Source organism: Castor canadensis, chromosome X (assembly GCF_047511655.1).
Source record: "Castor canadensis chromosome X, mCasCan1.hap1v2, whole genome shotgun sequence".
Taxonomy (NCBI): domain Eukaryota; kingdom Metazoa; phylum Chordata; class Mammalia; order Rodentia; family Castoridae; genus Castor; species Castor canadensis.
In genome coordinates, this window is record NC_133405.1 from 82,474,622 (window position 1) to 82,501,125 (window position 26,504).

Sequence of the window (26,504 nt, forward strand, 5' to 3'; positions counted from 1 at the left end):
AAACAGAATCCTTAAAACGCAGCATCAGATGATTTGGAAATGAAAATACCCAAACTCTAACAAAAAGACCTTATTTTCTTCAATGCACACATTCCACGCGGTAAGAACGGAGGCAGAACCCAGCAGATAAGGAGACGTCCTTTCCGCCTGGGCTCCATGGGATGGATTCAGAACTGAATGCATTGCCGCTGCAATGGTTCCTCAAGCCCTAAAATAAGGCAGGCATTTGTCAGCTGTCCCCATAAAGGGCAGCATGATGGAAGTGGCCTTATTCAAAGCAACGATGAGAAACATTCGGTGCCACTGTGGACTTCAAAATTTTAAGAACAGAACTTGGAGTAAGCACACACTAATTTGGGGAGGGAAGGGAAAAATGTAAAAATGCATTAGGAGCCAGGTGTGGGGACACATGTCCTGCAATCCCAGTTCTCAGTCGGCTGAGGCAGGAGGATTGCAAGTTCTAGGCCAGCTTGGACTATATAGCAAGACCATTCCTCAAAAACAAAACATAAGAATTAGGAGAGTTTAGGATGAGTACGTAGAAGACGAAAAGGCAGAGACGACGAGATGTATGTTTTAGCACTTCACAGAGCTTTACTTGAACTATGGCAACAGTGGCAAGATGGAGAACATGTGGTACAGGTTATGTAAACGTTTTCTGGATCCCAGGAATCCAATTATTTGTACTTTTTAAACATCTGAGGTTTAAATAAAACTAATATAACCGTTTACTTTCAAGATGCATTTCAGGTACCTTACACTATCAAAACACGTAAACACAAGCTAAATAAAAACAAAATAAATACAGAACAAAGTCACTGAGAATCCCAATAGTTATCAGAGTACACGGGAATATTATTTGGTTTGTTTTTAAACTACAGCATGTGTTCTTTACAACTTTCCAAAAAACTTAAGATCAACTGATAAAGAAAGTAGGAGTCATTTACATCAGAAGAGGCTCTAAGTTCCTGGCAAACAAGACCAAAAAAAAGTTGTATAACTCCAATTCCCCAATAAAAAGTGACACCTGAGTCCATGTGGATTTTGTTCGATGACATTATGAATGACGAATGAACAAAGAATTATTGAACAAGATGGACAATGCTTTTTTGGCTATGACTTTGTTAAGGACATAAAAGCACAATGTCTGTGTTTGAAATGCTGAATTGTAATATTATTCTCAGTTGAGAATGTAAAAGATGAGTTAAGAGTTTCCTTTTTTGTTGTTTTGTTTTGGTGATACTGGGGTTTAAATTCAAGACCTCAGGCTTGCTAAGCAAGTGCTCTACCACTTGAGCCATTCTGCCAGCATTGTTTCATGTTGGGTGTTTTTGAGATAGGGTCTCAATAACTTTTTGTCTGGGACTGGCTCCAAACCACTATCCTCCTGATCTCTGCCTCCCAAGAAGCTACAATTATAGGTGTGAGCCACTGGTGCCTGGCAAGAATTTACTTTTCTATCTATCAGAATTGCAAATAGGAAAAGAATTCGGAAGAACATTGGAGCCTCAGAGGTCACTTTGTACAACTTCCTATCTAATTAAGGAAATTTCTTAAGTATTCTTGAAGTTTCTTTCCAGATCTAGCATTCAGTGAGTATGGGTCTTTCCTATATCATCTCTACCCAATGCCTTCAACAATTCCTTCCTTTGTCATGATTTTGATCTGTTTTCCAAACCCAAGATAAGGATTTTAAAATCCACTGTCTGTTTTCCTGCTGGAATTTTGTTGTACTAATAGCTAGAAAAAATCCCCACAGATGATGAAATGAAGGCCCAAATATGCACAGGCCCTCAATATGGAGTTGAGTGGTGGGCAAGTCTCAGACCAGGGCTCTTAAATCTCAGAAAAGTCACATGTATTTAAAAAAAAAAAAAAAAAGCTAACTCACCACCTGGCTATGTCTAGAAAACATTGCTCTTCCATTATTTAAATACTTATTGAGTCTTCTTTCTTCAGGGCACTGTGTTAGATAGGAGATACAATGGCAGGGCATGGCCTTGAGTATGTCGTAACAAAAGGCACAAAAGGAGGACAAACCAAGACCTAAAGCATTTATAGGGAGTACAGACCACATCTGGTTTGGGGAAGCTTTTTTTTTGTTGTTTTGTTTTTTCTTTTTTTGAGGTTGGAAAGATTTTATTTGTAGAGAATTTAGTTGGAGAAAAGAGAAGAGAAAGACTGCATATTGGAGAATGGGGAAGCTTTTTGAACTGGGTCTTTCTGAATCCAGTGTAAGCTCAGGATTTCCAAAGGTAGGGACAGGGATAGGGGTAGGTCCTTCCAGCTGGAGAGAACAGAGTAAGCAAAGGCTTGGAAGCAAGGAGCACCATGTAATTTCAGGGATCACTAGTACATCTACATCTGGCTGGTCCCCAAAAGTGGCAGAGTGGGGCCTAAGTGTAGACAGCCTGCACTGTCTAGCTAAAGAGTGTGACATTCACTTAGTAGGCCTTGTGTGATCCATTTCATTGCCTTGGCTTTTTTTATTGTTGTTGTTACTACCAGGTTAAAGTTTTATACGAAAAATGAACCCAATAAAAGAAAACAGGCCACAGTATGAAAGTCGAACAATCTCGTATGAAATACACTTCACATAACCTGAACAGGTATGCAAATTAGACCTTACTAAATTTTAAAATATGTCAACTATCTTCCTCAGATCTTTGAGAAGCATGCTAACCTGTAGCCATCTATCAGTGACAATCTGTTAGAAGAGCCTGGAACCCTAATGGAGTACAGGGTTGGGTAAGTCATGTTAGGCCTGTAAGAGAAGGCGCGCCTTTCTCCATGTCACTGACACCTCCCTTCTCTTCTTTATCCTCAGGACAGGCACTAAGAAAGTCCAGGTATATACTGCCCCTTTGAAGCCAGGCTGCACTTGCCACAGAACCAAAATCCTATACACGCAAGGCCTAGATGGCGCGGCAAGGAACAATTTTGATGTTGGTTCAGAGCAAAAAAGCGAGCAGGAAAAAAGAAAGCCAAACCTATTTGTCTTCACATACCTAAAGAAAGGCCATACATAATTAGCTGGGTGCTGGTGGATCACGCCAGTCATCCTACCTACTCAGGAGGCTGAGATGGGGAGGATCACAGTTCAAGGCCAGCTTGAGCAAATAGTTCATGAGACCCCATCTCCAAAATAACCAAGGCAAAATGGACTGGGGGGTGTGGCTCAAGTAGTAGAGCACCTGCTTTGCAAAACCCTGAATTCAAACCTTAGTCCCACAAAAAAAAAAAAGGGCCACAATTAACCAATCTGCCTGCCACCCTGGTCTTATCCTCTGTGTTTGTAGGTAGGGAAGGGGTACGTGAGTCAGCTTATCTGACAAGAGGGTTTGTTGGGAGACTAGGAGCCTTAGAAAATCCTTATTGCTTATGGAGGGCTCTGAGTCGAGGACTGGTGAGGTCAGTGGGAAACTGTCACAAGAGAAGAAAGCTTAGGGAAATACTGCTGCTCCCAGCCCATAGCTGTAGTACTTACTCCATCATTCTTACACATCAGACGGCTTCTCAGCCCTTAACTCCTCTTCCTCAGTCATGACTGCACCCCACAGAAACCAGGGAGAGCCAGACTCTGGGTATTCCTGTAACTTTTCAAACTTTTTGGGCTTGGAGACCAAACTCCAAAAATACTGAATTATTTTAAGAGCAGGATAAAGAGAGTGGGGTACAAGGAGAACAAAGTATCAGTAAATAACAAAGAAGCTTTCCAGTGCCATCTTATCACCAGGAGAGTGAATCTAATTTCCTGGGGTGTGGGGTTCAAATCCCGGTCTGATTTCAGCGTGCCAGCTTTCAAGGCCCAGGGCCATACTGCCTACCCTCCCTAAGGAGACAGCATTTCCCAAGGTTTTAGAAGCTGTATTGCTTAAGAGGTGACCTTTCAAATATCCCCAAAGAGATCCTCCACGCACCCACCCACAGGAAGAATGCACATGACCTGGGGGTCTTTTGCCAGTCTTTCCTTTCAACTGAGCCCTCTCGGCTGGGTGGGAAAGCAGGAATATAATCCAGCTCTAAATAAACAAGGAAAATCGTTGTGGTTCAAATCCTAAATTGTGAGCTTTGGATAGGAAAGATGGAGAGAAATCTAAGCACCCTGCATAGCCCTGTGGCCATCTTGGAGAACAGGAATGCAAAAAAAAAAAAAAAACCAAACAAAAAAACCCAGCAACTACCTAGGAAACTGGTTGTGCTAGTTTTTCCATGCAAACCAAACAAGAACATTTAGCACAAATAACCTCAAAGGCAAAGGGCAGCTTTGGCAGGGCTCACCTAGGACTGTGCCCACCTCCCCCCACCTGTCGCTCAGGACATCTGTCTAGCTTTTGATGCTCTGTTGGTCTCTTCAACCTCTTCTGAAAACTTCTTTCCATGGCCCAGCCCAAATGTCTCCCTGCTTTGTGACCTTACCCACTCCAAATTCCCTTCCTCTAAATCCATACCAGGCATTCAGCAGCAACCTTTCTCTAAATCTTCTATTTATTGCAATTTAATTATTACATTAATTTTTTTGAGCTTTCATATTATACCATGCCTGAGACAATGTCTTTTGCTTATGAATGGTGGATGAGCCCAGGGTGTTGCACAGAACCCCCTCTCAGTTCATATCCCTCAGTGTTCTCCTGCTGTTTCCCTTCCATAGCAGCTGGGATCTAGGAGGCTTCATCTTTTGTGCTCTGGCCAGAGACTACACCAAGTAAAGGGCACATATTTGAAGACTGACTGGGCAGCCCATCCACTGCACGGTGGATATCACACAAGCACAGAAAACCATAAAGCAGCCACTCATCAGCCCTTGACCTTGGTGAGAAAGTTAACACTTCTAGCAGCTTCCAAACAGCAACTTAAAATCCCAAACCTAAGCGCTCAGGCAGACACAGAGTTGAGAGCAGACCCAGAGTGGGGCAACTGGACTGACATCAAGTATCTAGCGGCAAGTCCCAGCACACCTTGAAGAAGGGTATGTGGAAAATTAAGTAAGGGCATTTTCTCCTTAGTCTACCTCAAAGTCTCAGGCCCTAGCGGGCAGCTATGAAGTTAAAGACACATTCAAGCACCAATCAACCCACAATGAGTAAGTGTTCAGGGCTCACAGCACCTGCTGATGATGGGATGATCTGAGGACCTGAGTTGGGAGCAGACAGTTCCAGAAGTCACTGATACAGTAAACTCTTCCCTACCTTCTGATAGTCCTGACCAGTTACATGCATTGTTGGTGCTTTTAAAGTATGTATCACTGGGCTGGGGATGTAACTCAGTGGTAGAGGGCTTGCCTAGCATGGGCAAGAAGACCCTGGGTTCCACCTCCAGCACCACAAAAAAAGAATCACTAAAATACATATTACTGGGCCTTGGGGTATATCTTATTAGCAGTAGAGCCCCTCCCTAGCACATGTGAGGCCCTGGATTTGATCCCAAACACTGTAAAAAATTAAAAAAATGAATATTATCGCTACCCCCAAATTCTGTAAAGCCTGCCAGCATTGCCTTGTTATCATCTTAATCCATCACTGAAGCTTATTTATGAATAAAGCCAAGTCGGGTTCCACCAACCATCACCCTGGGCAAAGCACAGAATAGTTGCACAATTAATGCCTGCTGTTGACAGGAAGGAGTACTCTTCAGCTTTCTTTGATGACCAAGCCAATATTTCTCACATTGCTTCTTGAATCAAGCCTACAGATGCCCCAACATGATTTTCTTCTTAGAGTGAGAAAAAGACTAGCTCGGCAGATGGCCAGCCAGGAGTGCAGGACTCCCACGCTCCCATGATGCTGTCCTGGGGCTGCAAAGAATGAAGCCAGGTTAGCCTGAACAGATTTTCAAAAACTATTTCTACAACTATACTACTGAGCCCCTTGGCAACCTCTGGAGGCCAGGTCTTACATTCATTTATTCACTCATAGATAAAATCAAAGCCATCTCTGGAACTCTAACCTACCCAGCATCTTTGCACAGTTTTCACATATGAATGGCCTGAACTAAACACCTCGCCATCCTACCCTGAGTCAGAGGCTCAAGAGAGGTGATTTCTGGGGTCTCTATCAATGCACCAGCAGAGCAAGAGCCCTAGGCTGGGCACACAGAGGGCCTCCACTCACTGCGCTCATCCATTTCAGTGATGATTTTAGTATGGTGAAGGGTGGGGAAAGCCTAAGATCCTGGTGACTTTAAAGCCAAGTTCCAGTTTGCAGACACTTTCATCTTTCCTTCTTCCTCCTGCTCCCTGCTCCACAAATCCCATCGGCCCTATGGTTAGTACAGCTGCAGCTCCCTAGAGTTTCACCTGTTATAGCCTCAGTGCAGCTGTAAGAGGGCGTTACTTGCTTCAAAATAGCTTTGCAAACCCATGCACACCAGAGGGAGATAGATACTCAGGGGAAGGAAGGGAGGAGAAACATGTCAGAATAGGAAACAACAGCAAAAAAGAAGTAGAGGTGAAACCCAAACTGAAAAGAGTCCCTTCACTTGAACCCCATGCTGCTCATTCTCTTCTGGGCAGATGGCAAACTGCCGCTTGCTGCTTTCTTGCATCCACCCTGGCAACTGTGTCCAAGTTCTTAGCCCTGTGCTCAGCTACTTTCTGAGTAGGAGCTAAGGGAAGCACAATGTTTAGCTGCTCCAGTGACACAGAAATAAGTGTTGGTCATGGCACAGAAGCGGTCATTCTTGAGTATTTTGGCTGTTTGTTAAAAACACATTTCACAAGACATGGTGAATCTGAATGGATAAAAGAGGGGCCTGGGAATGTGTATTTTTACCAGTCAGTACTCCAGCTGATTCCTATCAGCAAGTAGAGGAAACACTCTGTAGTCAGAGCAACTTGTTCAAATTCCAACTTGGGAAATTCTTAGCTGTCTAACTGGAGTCTTAGTTTTTTCATCTGAAAACTGGGAATAATGTCTACTCTATAGCATTATTAAAATAATTTTTAAAAGGCATTTAAAAACTGGGCACAGGTGGCTCACTCCTATAATCCTAACTACTTGGGAGGCTGAGATCCGGAGCCAGCCCAGGCAAATAGTTCGTGAGAACCCCCATCTCCAAAATAACCAGTGCAAAATGGACTGGAGGTGTGGCTGGAGCAGTAAAGCCCCTGCTTTGCAAGTGCAAAGCCCTGAGTTCAAATCCCTGTCCCATTTAAAGAGAATAACAAAGGTCATGATGTATAGTAGCTGTCGGTCCCTAAATGTGTGTTCCCCTTTCGCCTGAAGACCCTGGGTGAGTACTGAAAGCTGAGCAGATCAGGTCCAGACTGGCTTTAGGCTCAATCCCTGTGTAACACCTGGGCAAATAGTTGTGCAGCCTCTTCTGTAACTCCTCCAGTGACAAAGATCAAATTTGCTCTCCCTGGGAGCAGTCAGACAATTTTCATCGAGGTCTTTTCTTCCTTATGTTGAGCTGAAATGCCCCTTGGGTGAAAGAACAAACGCAATCCCTTTCCACATGATGAGGTGAGGCAATTGACTTGGGGTAAGTGAGGAGGAGGAGATGGGGAGGGGAGCCCATTTTGAACATGCCGCTTGTCTGAACACTGGGAGGGCAGCTTTATTTATGCGCATGTCCACCAAGTGGATATGCAGGTCTGGAGATCAGGGCTGTCATTTACACAATGATATGATTTGAAGATGTGAAAGTAAATGGCATCGCTATTTCAGGGCAAGACTAATGAAAGGTATTGGGGATAGTCAGCAAGGTAGACAGAGGCCTTTAAAGAAGAAAGCACGTAACTCATGGAAACACACGTGATGAAGAGGTCAGACCAATATCAGAAAACCAGTGAACCAGTCATTGAATCTAATGGCCAAAAGCTCACCATGGATCCTGGACAGAGTTGGGCTTCTGTGCCTCTGGAGCCTTCCAGGGCTGCTCAGGAACCACACACATCACCATGTTGAAAAGCTGGTGCTCACTTTCTTTCAGGCCACTGAAGGAAGGGTGACCCAAACAAGTAGCAGCAGTGACTACAGATGACTCCAACATTTTGCTGCCTGTATGTTAAGATGGTTTCCCAAATAATGCTCCTGTGCTCCTATTTTGGGAGCAACACTGCCTAGTACCGTCTTTCCTGGGCATTAATCACAGAAAATAACCCTCCTCTGTTAAGCCTGCCTTTGCCCAACTGACAAAAACACCCAGTTTTTCACACAACACTATTAACATCTTGAGGAACTAGTGTTTCCTAGCACAGAATTTGGCAAACACACTGAGCAAAAGAAGAGAAACAAAAGACAACAGTTTAAGGGACTATTGGTGTCAAGGGAAGATCTTTTTAAGAATGAAAGAAACAAGCCAAGTGGGGCGATGCACACCTGTAATTCCAGCCCTCAGGAGGCTGAGGCAGGAGGATCTTGGGTTCCAGATTAGCCTGTGCTACATATTGAGACCCTGTCTCAGAAAACCAAAAGAAGGGAAGAAATAAATGTTCCCATGCAGAAGGAAGGGAACCACACATAGAGCAGGAAGGCTAAAACAGGAATGTAAGGGAAGAAAGCAAATCAAGTTCCGATCCAGGGGTTGGCCCAGTAAAGGGCCTCAGCTCACTGCTGTGGCCAATAAAACATTATTCTCCCTGATTGAGTCTAGTGATCATAAATGGTTCCTGTTCTGAACCACAGCATACTTTCTTCAGAGGACAGACATTATCTAGACAAAATTAAGGACACATTATAACAGAGTCATGGTCTCTCCCCTCCTCCCCAGTCAGGCTGAGCAGATCCTTTGCCTGGGCCACAGAAGGGTGTTCCAGATCAAGAGCCAATGCCCCACTCCCCTGCCCAGGCAGGGAGAGCGCTAGCACAGGATAGGCAGAGAAGGGAAATCTAAAAATAAAGCTCTCTGAAGAAACTGTCTTGCCTAAAGAGCAGCTTCCCACGCACACTGGAGTGCCATATCTGCGGGGGCTAGGAGCACGAGAATGGAACAACCCTGACCAAGTTACCTAAGTATTACCCATTTTGGACGGGGCGGGGGGGAGAGAGCACATTTCTGTTTCCCCTTCAGTGGCCCAATGTCTACAGACCTGGAGCAAGGACTTTAGTGACAGCAAACAGGCCTCTCTTTGCCAGGAGGGAGACTGGAAAGGTGGCTGGGCCTTGTCCAGCCTCTCTACCCTTCTTCTCCCCTCAGCGGGAGGTGAGCACAGCAAATACTCTCCACATGCAAGGAGTGGAGTTTAGGATTCACTTTAAAAGAGAATTCAAAGGGTTCTTTCTAGTGGGCTTCGGCCTCAGAGAGGGGCTCCCTCTGCTCTGCACCCTGCAGTTGGGGTAGTCAGGGACTACCAACTGGGGAAAAAGAAAAGCAAGAACCAAGCACAGGGAGAGAACTGCAATTAGCACTGACATCAGTTAGCTATCATCATCTCACACCCCAAGGACACAGCAATTGTCATGTTGGCAGGCAACTAGCAAATGTAGCCTCCCCACCCCCAGCAAGTATCAGGGGCCACCAGAAAAAGTTCAACCTAACAGTTTGAGACAACCCCACACCTAAACTTTAAACATGGCTGTAGCTACTGCTGACTCTGGGGGGGGGTACTCCCACCACCTTTTTCTCCAAGGGCTTTGAATTTTCAGAGGCACAATGTACTGGCAATCAGACTGCTGGAGTTTTGCCAAGAAGCCCAGGCAGGAAGAAGGAAATGATCCCTACTTCTAAGAGGAGTTCACAGTGTTCCTTTATCAGTCCACTGCCTTAGGAAGGTTTGTACTTTGACCTGAGAGTATATACTACGCCTCAAGGGTCAGAAGCTCAACCTTGGACAGTTATCAGCAAATAGCTTTCAACAGCAATACAGTCAATATTATATATCTGTCTCATCTCCCACCCCCTTTCCCAAGGGACACATACCATTCCTTTCGAGAGTCACAGAATACTAAGTGCAGCAGGTGCTGAGAGGGGGCTAGAAACACAATGAAACACTCAGAATGCAGCAACCTGTCAGTCCTCTAGCTCTTAGAAGAAACCCTGTACCAGGACACTGTGAGAACAGATATGCTCAGATACAAATCCCGGTATCTAGTATGCATGTGTGGAAGGGGATGGGGGTGCCAAGTTTTCCCCTCAAAGCACAGATTGCAAGCAAAGTACCTTGAACATTTGAATGCTGACTAGCAACAATCACCGGGACAGTCTTTTACAATTAGAGCAAACTGAAATTTAACTGTACTGAGTCATTCATGAGCGAAAAGGAAGAAGTCAGCTCACAAAAGGGAGGAGATACTGACCATAAAACACACAACCTGAGCATACAGCGGGAAGTGTTATTTTAGTGCTGGGAGTACACACTCCCTACCCCACTAGTTAAACAAGAAGGGCTGGGCTGGTGTGGGGTTGCTCTCATCCAGCACAGGCCTGGTGTTCAGAAGGCCAACTTACCTGACATACAAGGACCTCTTCTCACTTGTTCGGAGGGACCCAGACCCAGAACTCATGCTGCTGTTCATCATTTGTTCTCTCAAGTCATGTATCTTCGATTCAAAGCGACTATACTCTGTCAGGGAGACAAGGGAAAAGAATGAACCCAAGGAGCTCCCCCAAGCTCACACTCCAGCGGCCAAAAAGCCAGGACACTGGTTTCAAAGTGGCCAGGGCTGGCCCAATCTTTGCTTTGATAAGCAGAGTCCCTCCTCCAAGGGGAGGACAAACTTCCCTCCACCCACAGCCTAACAGAAAGAAAGAAAACACCTGGGACGAAGAGTCACATTTGGGCATGTCGAATGGAAACAGCTTTTACCTGCCTCAAAGTTTCAGTGATCCTTAAAAAAAATAACAACTGGAAAGAAGATTCAGTGCGGCCCTTATAAATCTTTAGAGCAGGCACTAAAGCCCAAGGAGAGCAGATGGGCAAGGAGACTTTCCCAAAAAGCGGACTGCAGAGAACAGATGGCCCTGAAACGTGGGGATGGGAGTGGAGGGACTGGAAAGGACCTGGAGGCCGTTCTATCACTGTTAGGTGAAGAGAACAGTCTTTTCCAGGGATGACTCTTGGGGGGATAGGGTGGGATAGTGGATTACAGTAGAAAGGTTAAGAAGAAACAAACCTCAAGCATTTGAGAATACAGCTAAAGCTCTCCTGTGTTATTTCCCTCCTAGCCACCAACCTCTTTGGCTTCAGTAACAATTAAACATTAAAACAAATTCTTCCAAATCTAGAAGATGGCTAACACCTTTAAAATCATCTAGTCAAGCAAGGTCATTACTCCCTATCCAACCTTGGAACCCTCCGAGACCATTCCCTGAATCAGAGTTCTCACTACCAAGGTAGTTACGGGCTTCTGCCTTATTTAAGAAATTCTGACAAAGGAAAATTAACTCTAGCCATACAATTATTATAAGAGGCTTTTTATAGGGCTGCTCTGCTGTGACATTCTCCAAGTACATTTAAAATATGATATTCACACTTACCACACATACACAACATTTTTCAGGTCTATAATTGCGGCATAAAATAGGGTGTATCTAAGGCACAGGGCGGGAAATGGCAGAAAACGGCATACTTCACTAGGACATGCTGGCTTTAAAGGAAGTCAGGATTCATACAAGAGGTTGAAGGTGAGGCAAGTGCTTTAAAAAACAAACACACTTTGGGGGGGGGGTTGGAATTCCACAAAAGCATGTTCATGCACCATGGAGGGCTGGCAAGGAAGCATCCCCACCTAGTCAGTGTGACACTGCGGGAGAAAACAAAACACCTGCTCCAACACCTGCCTCTCCCCCTTGCCTCCAGGATAAAGCAACCTGACCTTCAGCTGGGTGAAAAAGGAACCGCTAAGAAGCCTAAGGGAGAGGAAGTGGAAATGGAAGTCTTGCAAACAGCCTGGTCTCAACAAAGTTTCTTTTCACCCACTGTGATATCAAGGAAGCCAACTGGTTAAATTCATGTATTCTTTCATTCATCACGCACTGGTGTTATGGTGATTTGTCCTCATTAACTACTCCTGTCCCTGAAATCCTGGATGAAGCAGTTGAGTCACTGACTCACCTATTAAATGTTGGGGGGGTGGGATGAAAGAGAGATAATAGCTGGACAATGTCCCTGTTCTGGGGGTTAGAAAGCAACACATCAATATCAATGAGGTGTCCTAATCTAAAGGTAAAGAATGGTGACTGATTTGTCATAGAACCTGGACTGCCCAAGAGTACAGCAGCAGGTCAATCCACCTCCTGAGAGGGCCGGGCATTGGCTCCACCCCAGGGCTCTCCTTGAAGCTGACCAGGCAGTCCTTTCTTGGGAAAGACAGGCAAAAGAACTATGCACAGAATGGAAAACAAACAAACAAACAAACAAACAAAACCCAATCTATCCGTAAGCCGTTTATATATTGCCTTCTTTGGAATTGACTTGCCCGCTGAACTCCAACTTAGCAGCAGGTCATGGCAGCTGCTTAGTAACTACATTTCTTTAAAAAATCCTTTAAAAAACAACCACCAAACCACCATTTCCTCAAGCTCCTAATTCAAGGCTGATAGTCCTGGGCTGGAGGGCTCACTTCAAATAAACTAGAGAGAGAGAACAAAACTATTGCTTTAAGGAATGCACTCTTTGTTTGTTTACACATGCTAAGATTTCAAATTTATTAAACTGTGTTTGATTCATTTTTTCCCATTCGGATGAAGAGTTCTGGCTGTTTATCAGTCTCTGGCTTCTATTTGTAGAGTTATCTAAGAGCCACTAGGCACAAAGTAGCCTCTGACTAAATGACTGTTGGGTAAATGAGGAACAATGTAAAAAACTTTCCAAGTTGAAGCTTCTGTTCTCAAACTAATAAACCATTAGGTTTATTTAATGGATGGCTGCCAGCCTCACTGAGGGCTTCCAAAGGTAGTTAGCAAGCACTCCCATTTACATTTGTTCCTGAGGTTAATTGTTGGAAGCAACTGAGGTTCATATTTTTAAGCACCCCTTTGAGATGTTAATAACAAAGGGCATCTGGTATATAACAAAGAAAAAGACCATTACAAAAAAACTCAGGAATAGACTTAAGATAGACCCCCATCTTTCTTTGCGGGAGGGGTGAAGTGCTGGGGTTTGAACCCAGGGCCTCATGCTTGCTACGCAGACACTCTACTATATGAGCCACTCTGACAGCCCTTTTTTGTATTGGGTAGTTTCAAGATAGGGTCTTGGGAACTATTTGCCTGGGCTGGCCTCAAACCATGATCCTCCTGATCTCTGCCTCCCAAGTAGCTAGGATTACAGATGTGAGCCACCGGTGTCTGGCATTAGACCCTCATTTCTTTTTTTTTGCAGTACTGGGGGTTGAACTCAGGGCCTACATCTTGAGCCACTCTCCTAGCCCTTTTTTAGACTGGGTATTTTCGAGATAGGGTCTCGCGGAACTATTTGCCTGGGCTATAGACCCTCATCTTAATATTAGAAGCATCATTTTCCCAGGACAAAAGCTTCACTTGAAAACATCTGAATTCTAAGACTTCCCAAGATTCTCCCTTCCCCTCCACTTACAACTAACATAGCCATCACTGGAGGGCATCTCTTAGGCTAAAGTCACTGTGGAGGAAGCCCACTCAACCAGCCTCCAACTGAGAGGGCCCACTTCAGATAGGCTACTTTAAAGAAGCACTGCTTATTACGAAAATCTCAAGTCTATTAAACTGCACTTTACTCATTTGTTCTCATTCAGATGAACCCAACCATTGGTGACCCACAAAGATATCCAGGATGAGTCATACTTTGCTCCTTCCCTTTCTTTTTACCAGCTGCTAACCATAGAGAAACAAGTCAGAGGGGGTGCTACCAGAAAGCAGTACCAAAACAGGCAGGCTTCCCTTCTCCCACCCCCACACCGAATCAGAACCTACTGAGCAGAGTCCAGAAATCTGTATCAAATGTGCATCAAGGTGATTCTGTGCCCAATAAAGCTTAAAACTGCTAGTTTTAACTTACAGAATTGAGTTTTGTTTTGTTAGCTCAACCAATAAGGTGAGGCTCCTGCATAATGTCTCAAAAGGAAGGGAGGGCATGACGGTTGGAAAGCTCTCAAAAATGAAATTTGGCAATGCAATTGCAAGTTCTATGGGAAAGGAAAGTGCTAAAGAGGCCACTGTCCAATATGCCTGCAAAGAAACCTGATGAGTTTACACTTTCTTTTAAATTACGAAAGTAACAAATGATTTTTTAAAACTTTTTTGTGGTGCTAGGGGGTCAAACCCAGGACCTCATGCAAGTGAGGACCTAGGCAAGTGCTCTGCCACTGAGCTACATCCCCAGCCCCTGACTTGAAAAAATCTTTTTCTTTTGACATTTCTATACCATTTCCCTATTCCACTATTCAGAAGTTACCAGTTAGTATTTTTAGTATATACCCTTCCAGGCTTACTTCCATGCATGCATTATTTATGTACGTGCACTCACAACTCGCACAGATTCACACACACTTTTTTCATTCTCTGATACGGCATGGAAACTCATCCATGTCAGTACATACAGATGGATAGGTCCCATTCTTTTAAACAGCTATATGTGTAATGGGCAGACCATAATTTACCCAGTTATACCCCGATTGATATGTATTTAAATTGTTTACATTTTTACTGTTACAATCAATGCTGTACTGTACATTCGTGTGTGTGTGTGTGTGTGGCAATTTCTAGAAGTGAAACTACAGAGTCAAAAAGATGCAGCTAATGCACCCCTTACAGTTGTGAGGCTGGGGGTGTAGTTTAGTGGTGAAGCACTTGCCTAGCAGGTGTGGAGGCCCTGGGTTCAATCCCAGCACCCCAAAAAAGTTAAATTTTTTTAAAAGAGTTGTTAAAATTTCCCATGGCATGGATTTATCTTTTTAATTTTTGTTGCTCATATTCTACTGTCATTATTATTTTTAGTTTAAATTATACTGTTATCAGATTATTTTTTGGAATTTATTACTGTGTTCTTTAGCACCTAATATACAGTTAATTTGTATTAATGTTTCAAGAAGACCTATATTCTTTCTATTTGGGGTTGTTATTAATAATTGTACTTATGTTTTTCATACATATTTACCTGCAACTGAAATATAACATAAACTAAAGACTCCAAACACCAATGTACTTCTGATTCTTTCTCCCTATAGTTCCATAGTGTGTTGCTACATGAATTTTGGTGCTATTTGGAACATTCCTATTAGATATCCATTACGGAATTTTTTTTCTTTATTATTATGAAGTATATACTCTTTCCTGAAAAAAAGTTAAATTTTGACTGGCACTACCAAATAGAACCCTGACATTCTGAAGCCATTCTGGAGCTTTTCTGACTGTTAGGATAAATTGCTATTCTAAAGCTTCCAGGAGCTTTTCAGTTTCTGAAGAAGGGGAGGCAGAAAAATTCACCTTTGTGGACAGACTCATCTGATGTTTGAGGAAATACACTTTAATGAGCCTTTTGGTTATGCAAATGTAAAGCCAAGATTTTATCCTGGAGTGGACAAAGACAAGGAGGAGCTAAAATATTCTCTCTGCATAATGATGGATAAGGCTGTCCTGGTGGGTGGAATTGCTGGTGCCTCAGCTCACAGGTCTTTCTCTCCCGGTTTTCAGCTATCACCTAGAAGACCTCCACCTGCATCTATAAGTGTCTACCATTTACCACTCTGTCTCCCCCCCTGAAAACCAAGCCTGTCTTCCTTCATGCCCAAACAACCCATTACTACAAACGACATTCCTCAAGCTGTTTCTTCCTAATTACTTCCTTGGTCGGTCTTTTTCTTTCATTGTCGTTGCCTTTCTGTTGATTTTGCCTCTTAATTTCTTCTTGACTATTTTATTTATTTTTCTAAAGAGACGGGGCCTCTATGTTGCTCAGGCCTGTCTGGAACTCCTGAGCTTAAGTGATCCTCCTTCTTCAGCCTCTGAATACCTGGAACTACAGACACACACCACACTAGTGTCTCGTCTGTTTTATCTCTGCCTGCTACTAACCCCTTGCCTTGATTTAGCTCACATTGTTTTGTCTCTTCCTGGGCTATTGCTCTGTTGCCTTCACTGGTCTTGTGCCCCCGCTTTCCAAACTCTTATCCATCTTAGATCCTTACTCAGGCTTTCTGAAACTTGCATTTATAGCATCCCATCATCCAAGTATCTAAAATAGCTCAACAGCAACAAAAGAATTTGACTTTAATAACTCAACTAAATTTTCAAGGACCACTACAGCCATTCTCCTGTCTGTCTACCTACCCATCTCTCATGACGCAGGGCCTCCTGCTCCAGAAGGCCTGGAACCCTTGAACACAATTCATTCACTTCTACCTGGTATTCCCAGCTCCCGGAATTTTTTCAACTGCCTCACACTGAACATTCTTTATATCCTTCAATGCCTTCCTTTCCTCATCCCAGAAATTTTATTCTTTCACCTATTCAAATATTTACTGAGTGCCTACTGTGTGCCAGGCACTGTGCTAGCTGTTGGGAATATAATAGTAATCTCTAGAAATTACAGTCACAAAAAAAAACTAATTACAGTTTCAATTATAACTGTTATAACTACTATGAAGAAAAATGCTAAATGAGAAAATAACATGACCTAATCCACTGGTGGAGTGGGTGGGGGAGGTTAATCAACAAAGGTTTTCCCAAGAAAGCTAAGTCCAGAGGAATGGAAAGTGTGGTAAAGAAAGCATCCCAGATTGAAAGAGTAGTATTTTATGAGGGTACAAAATACACAGAACACAGGAAAGTAAGAGGAGGATACTGGCTGGAGATCACATCATCATAAGAGGTGGGCGGAGTCAGATCGTACAAGGCCTTCAGACTATGGTAAAGATATTTGCCTTTATCTTTTTTTTTTTTTCTTGCTAGGCAGGTGCTCTTAAACACTTGAGAGTTTTTTTCCGAAATAGCATCTTGAGAACTATTTGCCTGGGGCTGGCTTCGAACCATGATCCTCCTGATCTCTGCCTCCTGAATAACTAGGATTACAGGTGTGAGCCGCTGGGTGTGCCTGGCTGCCTTTCTCTTAAGAGTAATGAAAAGAAGCCTTTGAAAACATTTTAAGGAAGGGAACATGATTAGGGATGTGTGTGTGTGTGACTTTGGCTGATGTGGAGAGAGTACGTATGAGGTCTCACATCTAGATTTAAGTTTTCTGACTAATGAGGACCATGTTTTCTATTTTTGTGTACCTCCCGAAGCCTCTGGGATAGGAAGCCCCTGTTTTTACAGCAGCCAAACCAGCTAATCCTTCAGCTTAGTTCAAACAGGTCTAATGCTGAGAAACTCTAATGCTTAATTATTACACAATACTATTCAAAAGAAAATGCTTGGGTTAAAGGTCATGGCATGTCTTCTGCCAATTGGTCTTCATTTGGATGTCTAAAACAGCATAAAACTTGATGGATTCTCTTCTTCCTAACCGTATGAAAGAACCATTTAAAGAAGGTGGAAGAAGGGCTGGCAGAGTGGCTCAAGTGGTAGAGCACTGGCCTGGCAAATTCAAGGCCCTAAGTTCAAACCCGAGTACCAGAAGAGGAAGAGGAGGAGGATATGGAAGCTCTGTAATTCTCAAATTCTGGCTTGTTGGGCATAAATGCAAGAAAAAAGAATACACTCTTTCTCTTTCCACCCACCTAAACATGTTAAAAACTGAGGAACAAAACCACAAACCACTTTTGCAAAACACTGGCATGTCAGAAGTTTCAAGAGATCATTAACAACCCAATAACGCAAAAAGGACCGAAAGTATCATGCTCACCAATGCAAACTGGACACACACTCAAGCCCACAAACCCATATCCCATCTAAGAGTTTGCCCTCAAATCTGTCCACCTTCCTGATGTCAGAATCATTTGTCTTTTAAGAATAAAAAAAAATGACATCTGTGATGAATTTGGAAATGCTGAAAGGTGCTCAGTTTCTCAACCTATTGTAAGATTACTTGGTCCTATTTGATTAAGCAGGAAAAAGTGCACACAAATCAAATGGCAGCAAGAGGGCATTTACTTGGCCTGCAGTAGACATTACCAATGATCTGAGTAAAAATACAAAAAGGTAAAGCTACGAAACACAATAAAAGCCACGCCTGTCAAATTTGGAGATGATAAAGCCTGGGGAGACAACTGGATGACAGACTTCAGACACCTACATCAGAAGATCGCAAACAAAAATAAAGTAAAATAGGGAACTGTCGCAAACAAAAATAAAGTAAAATAGAGAACTGTTAATTTCCTGACCTTAAGGCCCCCCACAAATACTGAACAGCAGACATGTTTTGGTTGGCTATACTCAAATCATCAGCTACCCAAAAAGTTCATCCATTCTTATGGAAATCTCAAACTCGTACAGCCCTCATTTGCCATTGCTGAGCTTCCCTGGGACTGAAAGGAGTCACCAATTGTGAAAAATCACAGAACTTTGGAGGAAATAGTTACAACCTTAGAAGGGGGTACAGGAGTTTGAACTCAGGGCCTCACGGTTGCTAGGCAGGCACTTTACCACTTGAGCCATGCCCCAGCCTTGTTTGTTTGTTAGTTTTTTGCCTTAGTTATTTTTCAGAAAGGAGCTCAAGTATTTTTGCCTGGGGCTGGCCTTGGACTGTGATCCTCCTACCTATGCCTCCGGAATAGCTGGGATTACAGGCATGCACCCCTATGCCAGGCTTGTTTGTTGATACGGGAGTGTTAGTAACTTTTTTGCCTAGGCTGGCACTGAACTGTGATCCTCCCAATCTCCAACTTCTGAGTAACTATAACCAAGTGTGTGAGCTATTGCAACCATCCTGGAGAATCACAGATTTTGATGGTATGAATATTTTTTAGCTTTCTACACTTGATCTTAGCCAAAAGGCCGAGAAGCGATTTTTTTTTTTTAGCTTTCTATAGTTGCCTTTAGAGCATAAACACTCAGGGTATGTCTGAATTACAAGCATCTGCCCCAACACGATGGCTCATGTCTTCAAAAGAAATGGATAGAGCTAAAAGTAAAATAAGTCCATCAAGATACTTGTTAGTATGTAGGATACAAATTGCCAAATAGCATCTTTCTTAGATTCACAAACTCACCTCTATAAAAAGAATTAAGAAGTCTATTATTTGGGTTAGTTTCCAGTTATGGGTCTACTTTTAAAAGAATCCAACATCCCTAAAACTGAGCAATTTCTAACATCCCTTCTAATTATAACATGATGATTTTATGACAAATCAGTAATGTTCGTAAGGAATTAAACTAAGGACACATCTAACTTAATTTGTTTAACATAAAATCTAGAAGAAGGAGATCTTCATATCTGAAAATAATCCTAAACTCTTTGGATCAAAAAAATATCAAACCATAGAGCACTTGCCTAGCAAGGGTGAGGCCCTGAGTTCAAATCGCAGTTCCAGAGGGAAAAAAAAATCAATGAATATAAATTGCAAAAAAAAAAAAATTCTTAAGGCTATATATGAGAGGGCTGAGAAGTAGCAAACAGTTCAACATGGGCAAATATTACTTAAGGGAAAAAGAATTTCATCTCTACTTTTAGAACACTGGCTCAGAATTATAACTAACCCTGAACAGAAACCTGGGTATTCTGATCCCTGCACTGTCACATGCTTCCTCAGCCACATGCACACTTAGCCACAGTTCTGGCTAGCACCCTGAAGGCCACTGGGAATAAAACAGAAAATACGACCTGCTAGATTAGCATGCCATAAAAACCCCAGGTTATCCCAACTAACTGGATGTTTCTGTCTCCCAAAGAACTTAGTGAGGGCGAAGGAAGGGCTAGCTGCTAGTCCAAAGTACTACACTATCTAAAGGTTTTGTTACATTCAGCCACCTGGCCGCAAATGAGGCCACTAATAAGTGCCTTGATCTCACATCAAGCTAAGAAAAAGTATTCCTAGGCCTTGCCATTGGTCCTTCTGACTTATTCCACTTCACCCAGCAGATCAGGCTAAAAACTTCAAATAAGGCCTTTTCTCAAGTTCAAAGGAATTTCATGTAGCATATGCCAATGAAAGATTCACAGAGCTTTTGGCTCTTTCAACCCATAAGGCAAAGTATACATAAAGACCACCTCAGAAGAGGATACCTCATGCAGATAACATATGAAGATGTGATTATACCTTTTCCCTGCTCTCAGTGGTGACTATGCTTTTTCACAACCACCCTTCCCACCTTCCACTTTCCAGCATAGACATGGAAATACACATTTCCTGAAGAAGCTTGCCAATTCAGCTAATGCAACCAATTTCTATGTTTTACCAGGTCAATAGAGCACAGATTCAAATATTCCCCACAGAGTCACTCCCATAGAACCACAAACTCTCTGACGATATTTACTGCAGTGTCAACTGAATCTCCTTTAGGTCAACTGAACTCAGCTTTTACGTGGATGGAGCTCAAAAAATGGGACCTAGAACAAGTCTCCTGTAGTTTATAGGTGTCAAAACATCAGTGGTCATTTTTCAGTAATGGATAAGCCCAGAGTAAAACACTATAGGACAGAATAAGAAACCCCAAATCCAAATGATGTATATATATAAAGTAATTTTATTTATAATAAAGGTGGTACTTCAAGACACAGCAGAGAAATGACAGATTATTTAATGAGTATACCAAGGTAATTCATTAACAACTGGAGCAGAAATTAAGTTAGCACACTACTTTATATCATAAATAAACTCCAGGCAAATTAAGGTTTTAAATATAAAACAATATTAACTAGGATAAAACACAGGTTTTCATAAAAGGGCTGGTGGAGTGGCTCAACTGGTAGAGCGCCTGCTTAGCAAGCATGAGGCCCTGAGTTCAAATACCAGTACCGCCAAAGAGAAAATAAAGCAAAAAAGGGCTGGGAGTACCTCTCAGTGGTAGAGCACTTGCCTAGCATTCTCATGGCCCTGGGTTCAATCCCCAGTACCAGAAAAAAAATAGTAACAAAAAGCAAACTTACAGGGCTGGGCCCCAGTACAGGCTCCTGCCTATAATCTTAGCTATTTAGGAGGCCAGCGATCAAGAGGATCATGGTTGTGGGCCAACCCAGACAAAATGTTAGTGAGACCCCATCTCAACCAATAGCTGGACATGGTGTTTCACGCCCAGCGACACAGAAGCATAAATAAATAAGAGGATCTCTTGAGGTACAGGCTAGCTGAGCAAAAATGTGAGACCCTATCTCAAAAAACACTAAAAGCAAAAGGGCTAGGGGTGTGGTAAGAGTGCCTAACTAGCAAGCACAAGGCCCCAAGTTCAACCCCCAGTACCACAAAAGAAAAAAACCTACAAACTGGGCACAGTCTTTGCAATATACCTAACAAGCAATATTCTAAGTGTATTAAAGTTTCTATGTATCAGTAAGACCGAGTGGACACACCCCAACAGGGAAATGAGGAAAGGGAGTAAACAGGCAATCCACTCTCCCCCCCAAAAAAGACCCACTAGGTATGGTGACACATGCCTGCAATCCCAGTACTCAAGAAACAGTGAATTCAAGACCAGCCTGAACTATGTAACAAAACCCTTTTTCAAAAAAACTAAATAAATCAGTAACAAAACTTTTTACTTGTCAAATTTGCAGAGGTTGTCCAAAAAAAATACTCCACGTTACTGAGAATCTTTAAATGTTCCTATACTGTCAGTAGAAGTGAAGACCAATTTGACAAAAATGCATCAAAAGCCTTAAACACCTTTATTCCCTTTAACCCAATAAAGGAAAACTATTCTGAGGAAATTATTGTAGATTCATAAAAACCTTGCACAAGGATATCCATAAAAGTGTTCTGTAGATCAAAACACTGGGAAGAGCTTAAATGTCCACAACCACCAATAGGAAAACAGTTATCAAAATTACAGCACACACATTAGAATACTACTTAACTATTAAAAACAATTTTTTCAAATAATATATAATGCCCAGGAAAATATTTGTGACATATGTTAAGGTAATGAAAAAATATAAAATTTCTGCAATACAATAATCACATTTTTTGTTTGGCAGGACTGGGATGTGGACTCAGGGCCTCACACTCACAAAGCAGGTGCTCTACTGCTTAGCCACACTTCCAGTCCATTTTGATCTGGTTATTTTTTTTATTGTTTTATTACTCATATGTGCATAGAATTGATCTGGTTATTTGGGAGATGGGGTCCCATGAACTATTTGCTCAAGTTGGCCTCAAACTTCAATCCTCCTGATCTCAGCCTCCCAAGTAGCTAGGATTACAGGCATGAGACACTATTGCCTGGCTAATAAGCCCATTTTTTGAGACAGGTTCTCACTATATAGCCCAAGCTGGCCTCCAACTTGGGCTCCTCTAGCTTCAGCCTTTCATCCCATGCCTGGGATTACAGACATGCGCCACCACACTTGGCTAATAATTCCATTCTTAAAACATACAGACACATTGCATGATATATAAAATGTAAGTATATAAAAGTTTGGAGGGAAATATACAAACACACACATATAATAGTAGTTATCTCTGCAGTTAGTTTTACTTTGTATTTTTCTGTATTTTCCAATTTTCTATAAATCTAAATGTAATACTTTTATATCCAGAAAAAAAAATATAACCTGAGGTGGGGTGAAAAGGCAGTTAGATGACACATCAGGACGGACCCAAGGACAAAGACAGGGTATACTTGGCACTAGAAACTTCCCTCCACACTGCTCCTGGTTCATTAATTATTTTCCTTTGGTACTGACCAATCAACCAGTTCAGGAAAAATCCACATAAACATATTATCACTATTATCACCTGGTCATTTTACACAAAAATGGACCAAAGAAGCCTTGTCAATGCCTTTTAAAAATATAGACATACTTCCGCAGTCCAGTAACCCTGTCCATTGAGAAATTTGTTTGACCTTGGTGAAAGAATACTGGCTCCTAGTGCTTACCACTTCTTTTTCCAAGTATTTACAAAACACTGTTAATAATCTAGTCTGGAATTTAATAATCTCAGATTTGTAAAATTCTTTCTCCTTTTGGAAAAATCCAGGTCCCTAAAGTGCACATTTATATAAAACATACTAATTTTCTTCTTTTGGTCTAATCAAAATTTTTATCACTTAATTTTATCAGGTAGGGCCTTTGCATATAAAAGATATCTAAATTCAGTGAAAAGTAAACAGAAGACTATTTAAAGAGGACATCAGCCTTATCAGAGGAAAGACCCTTATTAAAGCAAGGCTGTTATTAGTTCAAGGCCATGTGAATTAGTAAGAGTCTAAGTAAAAATAGGAATTTGTAAATTGAATTGAAAACCCACTTCCACTTATCTAACAAAGAATTTCAGTTAGAACACTCATAGATCATTTTGCATAGTCGCCTCATTTTATACATCAGAAAATTGAGCCCAGAGAGGTAGGTTGACTAGTCTAGAATCATTCAGCTAATTAGAGATAAATTCAGAACCAGAACCCAGGGCCTTGTCTTCTCTGCCAGTGAGTGTGTGTGTGTGTGTGTGTGTGTGTGTGTGTATTCTTACGCAAAGGAAGCAAAATCAGATTTTTTTATTCCAGTGACAATGGCAAGCCCAAATTATTCTACTTCTCCTATTTGCCTATTTAAAACAACAAAACAATTACCCTATTGTAGAATGTAAAACTCAAACCTTAAGCAAACAGTGTCAATATCAAGGTCAAGATTTCACTAAGCGACACATTGAATTAAAAAGAAACTCTAACTGGAGGTGTGACTCAGGTGATAGAGCACTTGTTTTGCAAGCACAAAGACCTGAGTTCAAAACTCCAGTCTCACCAAAAAAAAAAAAAAGAAACTCTAAAAAGTTATAATTACATAAGAAAGAAGTCATCCTCATTACTGTGCATTATTCCAATCACTCTGCCCATCAAGAAGACTGATGTTTTACAGACACCAAAGCTCCTAGGATTTTCACTCAAACTGCCTAAAGCACCTGTCTAGCTAGGTTCAGAAAGCTGTGCCAAATCTAACCAGCATGTCCTTGAGCTACAATAAATACAGAAAACCCCAACACAAACACACACAAGAAGCTTCAGGGGCAAAACTATAAAGAATTAAACTAAGTTTACAGAGCAAGGTGGGCCTAAAAGTGTGTAGCCACTTTGGGAGAAAGTCTGGCAGTTCCTCAAAAACATTAGGTTACCTTATGACCCCACAATTCTACTCCTAGGTAGGAATCCAAGAAAATTAAAAACATGTGTTCCCATAAAACCTTATATACAAATGTTCATAGCATCAGTATTCACGATAGTGAAATCGTGGAAATAACCCAAATATCCATCAGCACAAGAACAGATAAACAAAATGTGGTGCAAGCATAGAATGGAGTATTATTCCTCCATAAAAGGAACGAAATACTGATACATGCTACGACATGGGTAAACCTTGAAACATTACACTAAGTGAAAGAAGCCAGGCACAAAAGACCACATATTGCATGTTTTCATTTATATGAACTGGCCAGAGAGACGACTTTATGGAAACAGAAAGTAGATTAGTAGCTGCCTAGGACTGGGGGACAGGAGGAGTTAGGGGAAACGGAGTGACTGCTACTGGAGACAATGCTTCTTTGGGGGCTGACAAAAATGTTTTAAAATTAATTGTGGTGACAGTTAACTGAAGATTTTAAAAACGTTGAAATGTACGCTTTTCATGGGTGCGCATTTGTTGTATGGTATGTGAATTATATCTCAATAAGCTGGTTCCAAGCAAAAAAAGCGGGCCTTATCATTTTCATCAGGTCAGCATTCCTAGCTAAAATTCACTACACCCAAGCCTTAAAGCCCTCCAGCACCCACAGCAATAGATAAAATGAGAGATAGTTATCCTCCTGCTTCCTTCTAATCACCTAAGTAATAACACAGTTGGCTTACTTTGGTTTCAAGTCAATTTGGAAACAGGGTGAGACTCAAATCAGTGAAGTGAGCAAAGGGAAACCAAATAGCAAACAACAAGCACATGAAATATACTCAACGTTACTACCCACCAGGGAAATGCAAATCAAAACCACAATGAGATGCCACTTCACACCCACCAGGATGGCTAGAATCAAAAAGACTGACACTAACAAGTGTTGAGGAGGATGTGGAAAGTAGAACCTTCACTCACTGCTGGTGGGAATGTGAAATGGTACAGGCGCTGTGAAAAACTGACTATTCCATTCCTATAAAGGTTAAACACGGGGTGACCATATGATCTAGCAATTTCCACTTGTAGGATACATATTCAAGAAAATGTAAACATATGTCCATGCAAAAACTTGTATACTGATATTCATAGAGCATTACCCTAATGGCCCCAAAGTGGAAACAACCCAAACAAATATCCAGAGACTGATAAACAAAATGTGATATATACCTACAGTGGAGAATTATTCAACCATAAAAAAAAGAATTGTTGATACAGACTGCAACACAAGTAAACCAGGCAATCTTATGCAAAGTGAAAGTCAGTCCCAAAAGACCACGTACTATATGATTCCATTTATATGAAATATTCAGAATAGGTAAATCTATAGTGATAGAAAGGACATTTGTAGTTACCTAGGCTGAGGGTATGGGAAGGCTTGGGGTGACAATTAAAGGGTAAAGGGAAGGTAAAAATTCCAAAATTAATGGCGGTGACACTTGTACAACTGTGAACATTCTAAAACCTATTGATGTGTACCCTTATGGATGAATTATAAGGTCACAAAAAATGAACAACGGGGCTAGGGATATAGCTCAGTGGTTGCAAGGTAGACCCTGGGTTCTGTCCCCAGCATTGGAAAAAAAAAAATGACAAATACTCCATTTCAGGTGAAGAAACGAAAAATGCCTACTTACTGCATTACTACTCTTAACTCTACAAACGTTTGCTATTAAGTGCAGCAAAGCAGATCCCATTTTGGGGCTCCTTCTAGGACTCTGCCCCACCCCACAGTATCACTCCCTGTGGTAAGTGCACTTTCCTTCTGCAGGAGAGTCTCCCTTGGGCCTCCAGCAGATACCCACCACTCCCCAGGTTACTTCTTTGGGGGCGGCAGTTTGTGGCCATCAGGACTAAAAAGCAGACATTTGGGAGTTGGTTTTATTCCTTTTGTTAACCGCTTCTGGCACCTAAAGCATCTCAGAGTGGTATCTTTTGCTGGGTCCAGATGTGTCTGGGTGGGGAAAGAGGGCTGACAGCTTCTCACAGCAGAGGAAGGATTGGAGCCTAGGCAAAGCCCTGGATCCAAATTTCTCAGAAAATCTGCCTTCAAACTTTGATTCTACCCCTTACAAGCTGTGTGACCCCAAGCAAGTCACTGAAATCTCTCTGGCCCTCACTGTCCTCATCTGTAAAATAGGACATCCTACAGGGGTGTCCTGGAGATTAATGCTTTACAGAAGTATCTAAAACAGGGCTACTCAACAATTCAGTTCAACAACCTATGTGCCAGGCTCCAGACTAGATGCTGGGGATACAAAGATGAATATACTACTAGCTGTCTTCAAATTGTTCACAGTGTAAAAAAATGTTGTTAGGAGGAATTCATTTTCTTTCTTCCTTACCTTAGCCTTCTTTTATGATGGCAGTAGGAATTTCAGAACTCTCTGGCTCTCAAGAG

The 26,504-nt window shown here is 42.0% G+C and overlaps 1 protein-coding gene across 10 annotated transcripts in view; it reads right to left on the reverse strand.

The window, feature by feature from the left end:
• The window catches only part of Dlg3 (discs large MAGUK scaffold protein 3), a 53,326-nt gene that overhangs the window by 13,675 nt on the left and 13,147 nt on the right, over window positions 1-26,504 (reverse strand). For all 10 annotated transcript variants that reach the window (XM_020155447.2, XM_074063712.1, XM_020155445.2 and 7 more), the window contains one exon: window positions 10,390-10,504. In XM_020155447.2, coding sequence (XP_020011036.1) covers window positions 10,390-10,504 — 115 coding nt within the window. The remainder of the gene's footprint in view (window positions 1-10,389; window positions 10,505-26,504) is intronic.